We start from the raw sequence: 14,671 nt of genomic DNA on the forward strand, positions 1-14,671 counted from the left end.
ATTCAGGTAGGTCCCTCCCCGTTCCATTTGCTTCCGTTTAAGAAACGCTTTGCAACATAATCGGCGTAATAAATACACCCCTGGTCCTGACCATCAACAAAATACGACCGCATACAACCACTCGAAAACTACATTTCCTAGCTTCCTTTTCACGGACTCAAATTGAAAAAATGACCAAAGAGTGGTTCGGAGCGGGTCTTCTGTAGTCGATTCTGAAAATCTTTCGAGCGAAAGTCTTGTATTCAACTACAGTACCCACACGTCACTGTCAGTCCTACTCGAGAGCGTTGGTTAGTCAGGGATATCACACCACTATCTATCTCACTCTCCCCCTGTATCAACGCATTGACATAGCTAGTAGAAGACAATAAAAAAAAAAAAAATTCAAGCCGAAGATGGCAGAGCTTGGAGCGGGGAGCCTGCTGTTGGGGGATCCTGCTTTTAATTACCAAGAAGCCGAGCTAAATGAACGATTGAAGCGGCTCTACCCGGCCGTAAATGAGGATGAGACCCCCTTACCCCGATCATGGAGCCCCAAGGATAAATACAGCTACATCGGGCTCTCACAGAACAATCTGCGGGTGCATTACAAAGGTAAAGTTATACAGAAGTGACAACTGGTATAACATTTAGTACCTAGATGTCTCGAATATGTTATTTACGATAGACTCTCCGGAGGTTCAGCGTCGTGTCTCTATGCTATTATGTGTATACAATCTCCCTGATATTGTTTGAGCTGCCTCTCGGTCCCTCTTTGCTTTGTTTCACAATAGCAGAGCGGAATGCCCATTGCCCAAATGGTTGACAGTGAACTCACTAACCATGACAAGCATATCCGTTTCTTTGACTAACGTTCAACTCAAACGGTCTCTTTGTTTACAGTTAATTTTGTCTTTACAAGATGGCTAACTACCGCTTAAATTAGATCATAATAGAAATATTAACCTAACTATAAATTGTGACAGCTAACTACTATGCCACAATTTATAGCTAGCAATGACAAGCGACGCACAGCTAGTTCGCTAAGCAACGTTATCCAGCCAATGCTAATTGCACGCCATCGCTGTTAGCCAATGCAGTAACTAGCTAAATAATAGCACGCAAACATTAGCTAACTAGTACTATCGAAATGCACAATTGTTTTATTTATATATATATGAGTAACTAACAATATAAAATGTAACTACTAACGTTAATGTTAGCTAGCTAAAACTGAACTCTGACGTTAGCTTACTTAGCTATGTAGCTGCTATCGCCTCTTCCTCTGGTTCTAGCTGGCTAAAAGCAAGTCTTCATACCGTTGATATGACTAGACGTTAGAATGTGTTTGTATTTTGTGATAAAATAAGCACCAATTTAGAACAGGGAAACATTGTGCTCTGTTGGCTTGCCAGTTCATGAAGTCGTTCTGTGGCTGGACTATTATTCTAAATCATTATACATTCTGGATCCAACTACTGAGCACAGCTAAGGATTCCATAGAGATCTTCATGTACTGAAAATAACAAAATCCTCTACCATTTCAACCCAGCCAGCAGCTACACTTCCAGTCGCGACAAGGGAGGAGGCCTCAACGCATTTGTTGTGTATAAAGACCTGCACATAGATTTATGCAGGTAGTTTAGCGATATATATTTTTTTATTACCACAAACAACTTGTTGGTGTGCAGACAGTAGCCCGGGTGTATAAATACAATTGGTTCAGATAGTTAAGTTTTCTGCAGAAAATTAAAAGTAGGACTTGACAGCTATCCATCTAGAAATCATCATGCTATAATGTGTGTTGTGTAATCATAGAAAGAGTAACATGCTACATGTTTAGTCAACTGTCAAGTCTAATCGCACAACAGTGCAATGATTGAGTCATTATAGGACCATAGTCTGTGCTTAACAGAAGATCGGGAAAACAAAAATCACACCTCTTTAATAGGCAGACCAAGGCCCTGGTCAGTGTAAGGTCCTGTTATTAACATACACTTGAATCTACAGAAATAGTAGGCTAGCTATACGATTCTCTTAACATTAGGTGGCTGTGGTGGTAGTCCTGGATTCAGGCCTAGGTACACTGCTTTGGTCAATTGTTGTCTGGAGTTGAAGGTTGACAAGGATTTCATGATAATTTGTGACTGATAATTGCATAATCCCATTAGTTGATGGTGGCTCAAAAGCTGCGTGTTTGTTATTTAGGCTGTGTTACATGGTTGGTCGTGTAGCGGGATTGTGGGACTTACAGTGCAGTCGGATGGGGGACATTTTGAGGATGTCTTTTTGTGATCATATTTTTTACATTTAGTAATCATAATTGTCAGCAAGCATGAATACAGCATTAGGTCTAGTCTGTCATCTAAAGTTATAGGCTTGTTACTCCCTCTAAAATCACAGAAGCCACTGTGTTGTCAGTTCCTGTTACTTTTTTATGCTATTTTGACCAATGTGCCAGTTTCCCTTTTGGCCTTGGTACTGTTGATTATACATGGTGGAGCTGGAGGTGTGAGATATCTCAGGATTGCCTATATCTCAAGCTTAGAGATATTAAAGAGTTGCATGTCTGCAAGGCCTGCACAGTATAAGTTCCACTGATTCATGTAAGGCCCTGAGCTATACTGAGGAGACCTTGTCTTATGTCAGGTGGTGTTGCTCCTACGTGACCCTTGTCCATCAACCTCAGTACAGGCAGAATTTGACATAAGACAATGCTGTGGAGACTGTTAAGGCTTGTATAGTCCTGTTAGGCTACCTTTAGACAGGCAGCCCAATTCTGATCTTTGTTCCACTAATTAGTATTTTGACCAATCACATCAGATCTTTTCACGTCAGAGCTGATCTGATTAGTCAAAAAAAAATTAGCGGAAAAATGATCCGAATTGGGCTGCGTGGCTAAATGCAAACATTTGCCATCTGGCCCATAAGGCCCTATGATTAGGCCTGAGTAATAATAGCGTCTATCTTCAGCCTAGACTATTAACATTTAAAATTCTTGTTTTTCAAACCGGCATGTATTTTTAAGGCCTTGTTCCTCTCTGACATTTTAGTTGTGTAGGCCCTCTATCCCTGACCTTAATTGTTAATGAAAGGAGGGCCATCTTTAGCTACAATGTTGTTGCCTAATTTATATTGATGATGATCTTACGTCCTGTGCTCATCATTGTTATTAGTTTTTTTTTCTTCAGAAAAGGGCATCAGCTTACCTGTTGAACATAGCCGAAGCTACAGTATTGTCTGATTCATCAGTGTGTTCTATGAAGTGGTGGTATAGGATTTTGGATTTGTCTACCATAGTCAGCCATTATAAATGATTGGTCTTAGTACTTGCTTTTTTGTGTGTGATTTAGCCTGTATAGATTTCTGCAAGTTTTCTATTTTATGCCTAAAGGTTGTATAGTGTTATTGTGTAATTATATAGCCTGTAGGACACATGGCTGACTTTAAGCATGCCCTGCGATTCCTTTAAGCTGATTTGTAATGTTTGCCCATAGAGAGGGTTTTCTGTCGTCTGAAGAACCAATCATGCATGTTCAGTCAGAGGTGACATCACCAGATTGTGTGTTGATTTCCCCCAGTCTCTGTGTGAAGCTGAGATGCAGCGTTTGCTAATGTTTCTCCCTCATGCTTTTCCTCTCATTTTCTTTATTTTTTTTCTGTTTCCTTCTTGTCTATTTATTGTCTTCTGTCGTGGGTAGTACTGCGCTACATTCTTGTTTTGACCACTGACTTGACGATGAGGGAGATCCTTTGACTCTGGACTGGGGACTTAGAAAGAGAGAATCCATGAACAGTTTCAAAAAAAAAAATCCAACTAGTAAAAACATGGTGGAGTAAGAACGCCCCACAATATGGTCAACAATTTGCTCTATAACCAGACATGTTGTTTACACAGCATAAAATGGTGCACGTTAATAGCCATATTTGAGTATGCCTACATTATGCTCTAATAACACATTGTTAACCAACTACTTAGGCTTATGTGGATGTTAAACAACATTTGGCCTCTAAATAATTGTGTGTGTGTGATTGACGGAGACAGCGAGAGAGTCTCACTCCCAGGACTATGTGGCTCTGAGTGCTGTATGTTGAAGTGGTGGTGTTAGCTGGAGGTATTTATAGACACAAGTGTGTTCATGTGTTGTATTTATTATGGCTGTTTGTACGATCATAGAGGGGCCTGCTGGGCTTTGGTTACAGAAAGGAGAGGGCTGAAAATAGAAGTGATTAATGTTGCTGATGAAATCAAAGGTGATAATAAGTACACTGCTTCTCTATTAGTCATAATGACTGTGGCAAAGCATGACTGGTGGATTTGTACGATATGATCATGAAGATGGCTGTGCTTTACTGACAGGGACACAGTACAGAGGAGAGGTACAGTACCACTTACATGCAGTGTATACATACCCCTTCCCTTTTCCTACATTTTGTTACGTTACAGCCTTGTTCTAAAATGTATTAAATATCAATTTTTACTCAACAAATCTACACAAAATACAGCATAATGACAAAGCAAAATCATGTTTATAGAAATTTTTGCAAAAAAATAACTTAAATATCACTATTACATAAGTAATTCAGACCGTTTACTCAATACTTTGTTGAAGCACCTTTCGCAGTGATTACAGCCTCGAGCCTACTTGGGCACACCTGTATTTTGGGAATATCTCACATCCTCTCAAGCTCTGTCAAGATGGAACGGGAGCATCGCTGCACAGCTATTTTCAGGTCTCCAGAGATGTTTGATCGGGTTCATGTCCGGGCTCTGGCTGGGCCATTCAATGACATTGAGACTTGTCCCAAAGCCACTCCTGCATTGTCTTGGCTGTGTGCTTATGGTCGTTTTCCTGTTGGAAGGTAAACCTTCACCCCAGTCTGAGGTCCTGAGGGCTCTGGAGCAGGTTTTCATCAAGGATCTCTCTATACTTTTCTCTGTTCATCTTTCCCTCGATCCTGACTGTCCCTGCCGCTGAAAAATATCCCCACAGCATGATGCTGCCTCCACCATGCTTCACCATAGGGATGGTGCCATGTTTGATCCAGACGTGATGCTTGGAATGCTGGCCAAAGAGTTCAATCTTGGTTTCATCAGACCATAGAATCTTGTTTCTTATGGTCTAAGAGTCTTCAGGTGCCTTTTGGCAAACTCCAAGCGGGCTGTCATATGCTTTTTACTGAGGAATGGTTTCCGTCTGGCCACTCTACCATAAAAGCCTGATTGGTGGAGTGCTACAGAGATGGGAAAACCTTCCAGAAGGACAACCATCTCCACAGAGGAACTTTGGAGCTCTGTCAGGGTGACCATTGGGTTCTTGGTCACCTCCCTGACCAAGGCTCTTCTCCTCCGATTGATCAGTTTGGCTGGGCGGATAGCTTTAGCAAGACTGTTGGTGGTTCCAAACTTCTTCCATTTAAAAATGATGGCCACTGTGTTCTTCGGGATCTTCAATGCTTCTCGTTGAGAATGTCTGATGCTTGATGCTTATGGTTTCATGAAATAAGACAATTGCCTCGAGGGCACCTGAGATCTAGATAACCATAAGAAAAAACACAAACCTGGCCCAACCCTTTTCCTGCTGGCTTTCGCAGATTCTGCCATTACTCTCATGAAGTTGCAGTAATAGGCTCACGAGGAGTCTGCAACATTTCTCATGTGGAATGCATATTTATCTTATCATTTATTTGCTATTTTTGTGGGGTATTCTTTACCCCTTTTTCTCCCCAATTTTGTGATATCCAAGTGGTAGGTGGTCTTGTCCCATCGCTGCAACTCCCGTACAGACTCAGGAGAGGTGAAGGTTGAGAGCCATGCGTCCCCCGAAACACGCCCCCGCCAAGCTGCACCGCTTCTTGACACATTGCTCGCTTAACCCGGAAGCCAGCCGCACCAATGTGTTGGAGAAAACACTGTACAGCTGGCGTCCGAAGTCAGCGTGCATACGCCCGGCACCACAAGGAGTCACTAGAGCATGATGGGACAAGGACATTCCAATCGGCCAAACCCTCCCCTGACCCAGACAACGCTGGGCCAATTGTGCGCCGTCTCCATGCGACACAGCCCGTGATCGAACCTGGATCTGTAGTGACGCCTCGATCACTGGAATGATGTGCTTTAGGGCCTACCAATTGGCGCAGTGGTCTATCTTACCATTTCTACCAATCTTCATGCCAGTTGTGGATTTCATATGCACATCTCCGTGAAACAGTTTAATTTAATTTAAAATAACATCTTCATATCTCAATCATTGTCATGTTGGTAAATCAAAATTCTATCTAAATTAAAATGATACAATCCTAAAGTAATTTTTTGCCATTGCCAACTATGTAAAAAAAATAGGTTTACATAAAGCCAACAAATAAAAACTTTGCAGCCTGCAAAAAAATATCCTGAAAAATGAAGTATTGTATAAATCACATTGGCTACACATGGCCTGTCTATAACAAACTGGAAACGTATCAACTGTGACTGACCGCCTTGATTCAGTCTTATGTAGCAACATTTGAAATTGTGTTTTTTACATTGGATGAAAGCAGAGACTCAGAGCTACAAAATGGTATGTCATACACTGCATGTGAGGATCAATGGGAAAGTAATTCTGCTTTGAAAGTTGATAAATTTGTATCCCCACTTTTGAGAAAATAGCCCCCGAATGTTTTGGTACACCTACTGGAGAGCTCTAATTTGTCTACACCCATTCAGCGTTGTTCACACACTCTTACACCAGCCCCACCTATCTCTTTAAGAATTCACATGTGAGGTCATGTGCTAAACAGGGAGTGGTGTAGTAAAGATTAAGACTAATTGGTAAAAGTAGTAGCTTACAATAAGGAAACATTCCAGGTAAACAAAGTGTCCAGATACAAATATTTGATGACACTCTTGTCTAATTTGGTACTGCAAAATGGTTACGGGCATAGTAGAAATATCAAAAATAGATGGTGTCAATATAATGAAAAAAAATAGGTGTAAATGCCAGTAGCGAAAGAACCAAATAATATACAGTATGTACAAAAACAATATCAATGATACCAGTGATAGATGAGGTAGTTACAGTTGAAGTCGGAAGTTTTCATACACCTTAGCCATATACATTTGAACTCAGTTTTTCACAATTCCTGACATTTAATCCTCGTAAAAATTCCCTGTCTTAGGTCATTTAGGATCACCACTTTATTGTAAGAATGTGAAATGTCAGAATAATAGAGAGTGATTGATTTCAGCTTTTATTTCTTTCACTACATTCCCAGTGGGTCAGAAATGTACATACTAATTGAGTGTATTTGGTAGCATTGCCTTTACATTGTTTAACTTGGGTCAAAGTTTTGGGTAGCCTTCCACAAGCTTCCCACAATAAGTTGGGTGAATTTTGGCCCATTCCTCCTGACAGAGCTGGTGTAACTGGGTCAGGTTTGTAGGCCTCCTTGCTCGCACACACTTTTTCAGTTCTGTCCACAAATTGTCTATAGGATTGCGGTCAGGGCTTTGTGATGGCCAATCCAATACCTTGACTTTGTTGTCCTTCGGAGATTTTGCCACAACTTTGGAAATATGCTTGGAGTCATTGTCCATTTGGAAGACCCATTTGCTACCAAGCTTTAACTTCCTGACTAATGTCTTGATGTTGCTTCAATATATCCACATAATTTTCTTTCCTCATGGTGCCATTTATTTTGTGAAGTGCACCAGTTCCTCCTGCAGCAAAGTACCCCCAGAACATGATGCTGACACCACCGTGCTTCATGGTTGGAATGGTGTTCTTCGTCTTGGAATCATCCACCTTTTTCCTCCAAAGTCTGGCTTTTTTATGGCGGTTTTGGAGCAGTGGCTTCTTCCTTGCTGAGCGGCCTTTCAGGTTATGTCGATATATGACTTGTTTTTACTGTGGATACAGATACTTTTGTACCTGATTCCTCCAGCATCTTCACAAGGTCCTTTGCTGCTGTTCTGGGATTGATTTGTACTTTTCGCACCACAGTACGTTCATCTGCGTCTCCTTCCTGAGCGGTATGACGGCTGCGTTGTCCCATGGTGTTGAAACTTGCATACTATTGTTTGTACAGATAACTTCATACCTTCAGGCATTTAGAAGTTGCTCCCAAGGATGAACCAGACTTGTGGAGGTCTACAATTGTTTTCTGAGGTTCTGGCTGATTTCTTTTCCCATGATGTCAAGCAAAGAGGCACTGAGTTTGAAGGCAGGCCTTGAAATACATCCACAGGTACACCTCCAATTTACTCAAATGATGTCATACGAGTCAATCAGAAGCTTCTAAAGCCATGACATAATTTTCTGGAATTTTCCAAGCTGTTTAAAGGCAGTCAACTTAGTTAATATAATAATATATGCCATTTAGCAGACGCTTTTATCCAAAGCGACTTACAGTCATGTGTGCATATATTCTATGTATGGGTGGTCCCGGGGATCGAACCCACTACCCTGGCGTTACAAGCGCCATGCTCTACCAACTGAGCTACAGAAGGACCACGTAGTGTATGTAAACTTCTGACCAACTGGAATTGTGATACAGTGAAATAATCTGTCTGTGAACAATTGTTGGAAAAATTACTTGTCTTCAAGTGGTTGAAAAATGAGTTTTAATGACCCCAACCTAAGTGTATTTTTCTTAATTTTGTTTATCTCTGTTTATTAAGTTACACACACACACACAGACACACACACATAGACAAGACAAAGCAATATAAATAATATACTCAACTAGAAAAATAAATAAAAATAAAAATACAAATAAAAAAATAGCTTTAAAGATACCATACTTTAGACAAGTTAAACATACCAGGCAGAAGGCTACAGAGGTTAAAGGGCAATCTATAGTACAGGGACAGAGCAAACACCTCACCATTGTTCCTGTAAACAGTCAAGGGATAAGGGTGGAGAAATGCAACCACTCACAGAGTCATGGCCACAGACCGACCATCCACTGGACAGGTTTTTTTTTTACAATGCTTTAAAATAAAAAAAATAAAAGAATATTATTCATGTAGGCGTGAACAAAGTGTAAAAATAACTGGGAAAAACAAGCTCACACTTCAGTCTCTGCCCGAGCAAGATGAACAAGGCATCTGCGGATCACAATCAATAAGCACATGGACCTTAATGCCCCCCAGCAAAAACACAGAGAGAGGCTCCTCCAACCCTTAAGGCACAGACTTATTTTAGTTTTAATTTGAATGCCATCAGAGGATGGACTGTTTAAAGTAAGACCGGAATGGAGCCCAAGCCTCATTAAACAGTTTGGGGTTCCCACGTGAATTGAATTAGATTTTTTTCTAGTTTCAGAGAGCACAACACATCCCTCACCCAATATTTATAAGATGGGGGAGCTGCCATCTTCTAGTTCTGTAGTATTAGCCGTCTAGCTAAAAGAGTTGTATAAGCAACAGTGTCCGACTGGATTCTTGATAGGGGGGTACCCATGGGCAGTACTCCAAAAAGGGCTGTAAGGGGAGACGGATCTATAACAGTGTCATATATATCAGAGAAATATTTAAATATTAATTCCCAGAAACCTGACAGTTTATGACATCCCCAAAACATATGCAACAGTGTAAAGTGGAACCAGCCACATCTGACACAGGTAGGATCAAAATCAGAGAATATTCTTCCAAGTTTGGCCCCCGACCAGTGGATACGGTGAACCACCTTGAATTGAATGAGGCTGTGTCTAGTGCTAAAAGAGGACGAGTGCACTCTGTGCAGCACAGATTCCCAGGCGTCTTCCCCAAGTTCCTCCCCCAAATCCTTTTCCCATCTAGTCTTTAAAGGCACCAAAGAAGGGTTCTGTAAGTCATGAATGATTGCATATGCATCTGAAATTGCGCCCCTAGGAAGCTTGTTCAGCCCCAAGATGCTCTCTATAGCTGTATTCGCAGGCCTATTGGGAAATCCAGGTGTGTTAGCCCTGACAAAGTTTCTAGTCTGGAGATAGAGGAAAAAGTGGGATTGGGGGGAGATTGAACTTTTCCTGCAGCTGAGAAAAAGAGGCAAATGTATCATCAAAGAATAATTGGGCTAGCGAGGAGAGGCCTAGTGAGTGCCAAATGCCAAACGCCCTATCATTCAAAGATGGAGGAAATAAAATGTTCTGATTGATTGGGCCTGATAGAGAAAAGCCTCGGAGGTTACAGGCTAAACGGAACTGATTCCAAATTTTAAGAGACTGCTTTAAAATTGGGTTGACACACCTTTTGCCTAGGGACACTGGGAGAGATGAGCACAGCACAGAGGAAAGTGCTGCAGGTTTACACGATTCAGACTCCATCTGGACCCAGAGTGGTCTAGGGCCAGTAGGATCAGTCTGCAGCCAGTACAGAACGGCTCTGAAATTTGCAGCCCAGTTGTATGTCTGAAAATTTGGTAGAGCTAAACCCCCCAATGACCTAGGCTTCTGTAAATGTTTTCTACCAATCTGTGGTACCTTGCCATCCCAAATAAAATGCATGAATGTTTGATCCAGTGAAATAAAAAAAGATTTTGGAATAAAAATGGGTAAACATTGAAATAAATATAAAAATTTGGGCAACATTCATTTTAATGACATTAATCCTTCCGATAAGAGAAAGGGGTAGCGAATTCCAAAAAGTAAAAGATTGTTTCAATCTGTCTGCTAGAGCAACAAAGTTTTCCTGAAACAAATTTGAATATTTCCTTGTCACTTTTACTCCCAAGTAAATTAATTGATCCCGGACAATCCTAAACTGAGAACTTGTAAAAGAGCACTTTAAAGCAGCCTTGTTTACCGGAAAAGCTCACTCTTGCCTAGATTCAGCTTGTACCCTGAGATTGATCCAAACTTTTTAAGAACAGATAGGGCACGTGGCAATGAGGTATCGGGGTTGGAGATAAACAAAAGGAGGTCGTCAGCATATAGCGAGACTTTCTGCTCCCAGCCCGCCCTGATTATGCCTTGAATGGCATCATTAGAGTGTAGTGCAATGGCGAGAGGCTCGATTGCCAAAGCAAACAACAAGGGGGAGAGTGGGCAACCCTGTCTGGATCTGCGGTGCAAGGGAAAATAGTCAGAGGACAAGTTATTAGTCCGTACCGAAGCCATGGGGGAAAAATAAATCATCTTTATCCACGCAATGAATTTGGGGCCAAAGCCAACTATAAAGGGCAGCTGTTGGGTAATCCCACTCAACGCGGTCAAACGCTTTTTCGGCATCAAGTGAGACCACCACCTCCGGGTCCTCCGACGCTGGGGAGTACAGTATATTCATAAGGCGCCTAATATTGAAAAATAAATGCCTATTTCTCACAAAGCCAGTCTGGTCAGAGTGTATTACTTGTTGCAGCAAGCCTTCCATACAGATGGCTAAAAGCTTAGCTAGGATTTTGTAATCACAGTTTAAAAGCGAGATTGGGCGATAGGATCCACATTCCAGGGGGTCTTTGTTTTTCTTTAGTAGTAATGAAATTGAAGCCTGATAAAGACTAGGCGGTAGCTTTGAAGTATTGAGGCACTCTGCAAATAGTCGAGACAAGAATGGGCAAAGCAGACCAGAAAACGTCCTGTAAAATTCGGTTGGAAAACCGTCCGGACCCGGTGATTTACCACTTTTCATTGAGGACACTGCTGTTGCAATCTCCTCAAGCTTAATTCTTCTTCTAGATAGTCATGGGAGTCTGTATCAATTGAAGGCATATTCAAGCCATTAAAGGAGTCAATCAGCAAGGGGTCTTGAGGGGATTCAGAGGTGTATAGCACAGAGTAAAATTGTTTAAATTCATCATTGATCTCTTTATGTACGACTGTGGTGGCACCAGACGGGGTCCTTATTTGTGGGATTAAACGTGAGGCCTCAGATTTACGGATCTGATGCGCAAGGAGTTTACTGGCCTTGTCGCCTTGTTCATAGACTTTGTATCGAGCTCGCAAGAGTAACTGTTCAGCTTGCCTGGTAGAAAGCTCATCAAATTCAGATTGGAGTAGTTGGCGCTCTTTATGCAGATCAGAGGAAGGATCCGTAGCATACTTCTCATCCAGTGTGGCTATGGACTCGCTCAGGTCCCGAAGTCGCTGGGAGCGAACTCTGTTTTGGTTGGCTGTATAAGAAATAATTTGGCCACATAGGTATGCTTTGAGAGACTCCCATATGGTAGAGCAGGACATACCTAGTGTTGAATTAGTTTCTAGGAATAAGGTGATTTCAGAAGAGATGAAATTGACGAACTCCTTATCTGAGAGTAAAATGGGGTTGAGACACCATTGATAACACACAGGTCGCTGGGGAAACTCTAGTTCAAGCACTAATGGTGAATGGTCAGAGATAACAATACTCTCGTAAGTACACTGCCGAAGGTTAGGCAGAAGTTTTATGCCCAAAAAGAAGTAATCAATCCGGGAGTATGTTTGATGAACATGAGAATAAAAGGAATATGGTCTATCTGTAGGATGTAGGAAACGCCAGGCCTCATATTTCTGAAGAAAGGATTGAATAAGTAGGGCACATTTAGATGGGCCTGTATTTGTTTGTGAGGACTTGTCAAGAACTGGGGACATTTTACAGTTGAAATTCCCCCCTAAAATCAACAAATGAGAATCTAAATTGGGAATAGTAGACAGAAAAGAATAAATTAAACTTGTGTCATCCCAATTGGGAGCATAAACACTAGCCAAAACAAGAGGGGTAGAAAACAGTTCACCGGTTACTATGACGTATCGTCCCTTAGGAACAGCAATAACCTCAGAAGCTACAAAGGGAGTAGCTTTATCAACCAGAATAGCAGCACCTCTTGATTTACTATGAAAGTTTGAGTGGAACACTTGACCAACCCAATCCTTACGCACCCTAAAATGCTCACCAGTCCTCAAGTGAGTCTCTTGTAGAAATGCAATATTTGCATTCAAACCCTTTAAGTGTGTCAACACCCTCTTACGCTTCACCGGGTTGTTAACCCCTTTGGTATTCCAAGAAATGTACTTATTTCGTATTATTTCGGCCCCTCTGGGCATTCCCGTTATTCAACCCTGTCATCAGAGCATGGAATGGAAAAAACCCCCAGAATAACTTGTCTCAGAGTAATAATGTACGGTGGTAAATGTTTGGAAAAAGTACAGAAAAAAAACAGATTAAAAAAAACTAAAAAGACAGAATGACAACATTAGAATCGAACAATTCAACCTGCCCCCCCCCATCCCAGACAATACCTCCCCAAACGAGGTACAAGTCTAAATAGAACATGTTCTCTTCGCACAGTATGTCTGTGAGAGTGCGGTCTTAAACCTAAACCCACAGTCCCGCTCTTTAAAGTTGCATTTTGTTAGTGGATCAAGCAGCAAAAAGAAAGATTTGTATGCTCAAAGCTTTTAAAATTAAAGTGAGGCCCCAAAAACCGTGTAGCCTCGACATTTTACTGTTAACTGGGTCAATGCAAACGGATGCAGTAAACAAATAACCAAAATTATTTTGAGTCACCGAGACAATGTGTAAACAAACTAAATAGGTGAGCGAGATGAGGCACGCACACTAGACGATCAAAACATTAGATCACCTCAAATAAGCCTGAATAGTTTCACCAACTATACAAGACTAGCCTGTTATGTCTCAGCATAATTGTACCACAAGTGGGTTACTTACTATCCACAGTACGCAAGCAACAGTTGCTGAACTGTGAGCAGATTCAAGACTTCTTGATGTGACATTGAATGTGATCCGGAGATTCAAATGTGTAGTCTTTACCCTCGTGAGATATCCATAAACGGGCCATACTTCACACTTGGATGGTCCCGAAGTACTCATTTGGCCTGTCCGAAAGCTGCGCGCTGCCTGGAAACAGTGGGGGAGTAGTCCTGGTAGATGGCAAAGCCCTGTCCTTGAAAGCTCAGAGTGGTATTGCGGGCTCGTCGAGGATCTCCATCTTCTCATGAAAAAAGTGCATTATGTCACGGGGCCTCTCCCCATCCCGGGGCTTTGGGCGCAGCAACCGGTGGGCTCGATCAATCAGGGGCTTTTCATCTAAGGCAAGAACATCCTTCAGCAGCCCCGAAACGAAATCTGTGGCGCGATGCATTTCGGCGGACTCTGGGACCGATACAAGTCTCAGATTATTGCGGCGAGAGAATCCCTCTAGGCTCACGCAGCTCTCCTTCACCTTTTTCAAATCCGCAGCTAGGCGTTTAACTTCAGCCTCCAGGGATGTAGTTAAATCGAGACATTAGTAGCGGAGGCCTCCAGTGCCGCAATCGTTGTAGTGTGTGACGCAGTTGTTTTGAGTATTGTGATTGCTGGCACAGTCTCGTTCCGCAGGATCGTTAAATCTGCTTTTAAAGTATAAGAAACCTCCTGTATTCTGGCCTCAATCGTGGCAACCACCTGTGTTTTCATTTCAACTATCTCAGAGCGTAGTAGTTTGATGGCCTCGAATGTTCATTTCGGCGCCGCCAGGCCAAGCCGCGCCCCTGGTTAAAGTGTGCGTCCCCGGGCCCTCAGACTCAGGAGAGGGCGGTGATGAGAGCGGGTCTTGTAGGCCGGGTTTTCTCAAAGTCATGCTTTTGGCCTTATGCTTGGTCGACATGCTGACATTCGGAAGCAAAGTAGTCTTGTTTTTTTACGGAAAGGGATCACCAAATTAATATTTGAAAATAAATACGGTTCTGCTGCAGAATTCACATAAACTTTAAGAATACCACGGGAGCAAACGGAAAACAGGTCAGTCGCACATGG

At 42.0% G+C, this 14,671-nt stretch overlaps 1 protein-coding gene across 2 annotated transcripts in view; it reads left to right on the top strand.

Annotated features, from left to right (window-relative positions):
• Positions 1–50: 50 nt before the first annotated feature.
• LOC124037079 (ran-binding protein 10-like) overlaps positions 51–14,671 on the top strand; it is a 35,304-nt gene continuing 20,683 nt past the window's right edge. Inside the window, exon 1 of one of the 2 annotated variants that reach the window (XM_046351721.1) lies at positions 51–594. In XM_046351721.1, the coding sequence (XP_046207677.1) occupies positions 396–594 (199 nt within the window). In that variant the 5' untranslated portion in view covers positions 51–395. The remainder of the gene's footprint in view (positions 595–14,671) is intronic. The other variant, XM_046351729.1, reaches the window with a different exon arrangement.

This window comes from Oncorhynchus gorbuscha, linkage group LG01 (assembly GCF_021184085.1).
Source record: "Oncorhynchus gorbuscha isolate QuinsamMale2020 ecotype Even-year linkage group LG01, OgorEven_v1.0, whole genome shotgun sequence".
In the NCBI taxonomy this organism is placed as follows: domain Eukaryota; kingdom Metazoa; phylum Chordata; class Actinopteri; order Salmoniformes; family Salmonidae; genus Oncorhynchus; species Oncorhynchus gorbuscha.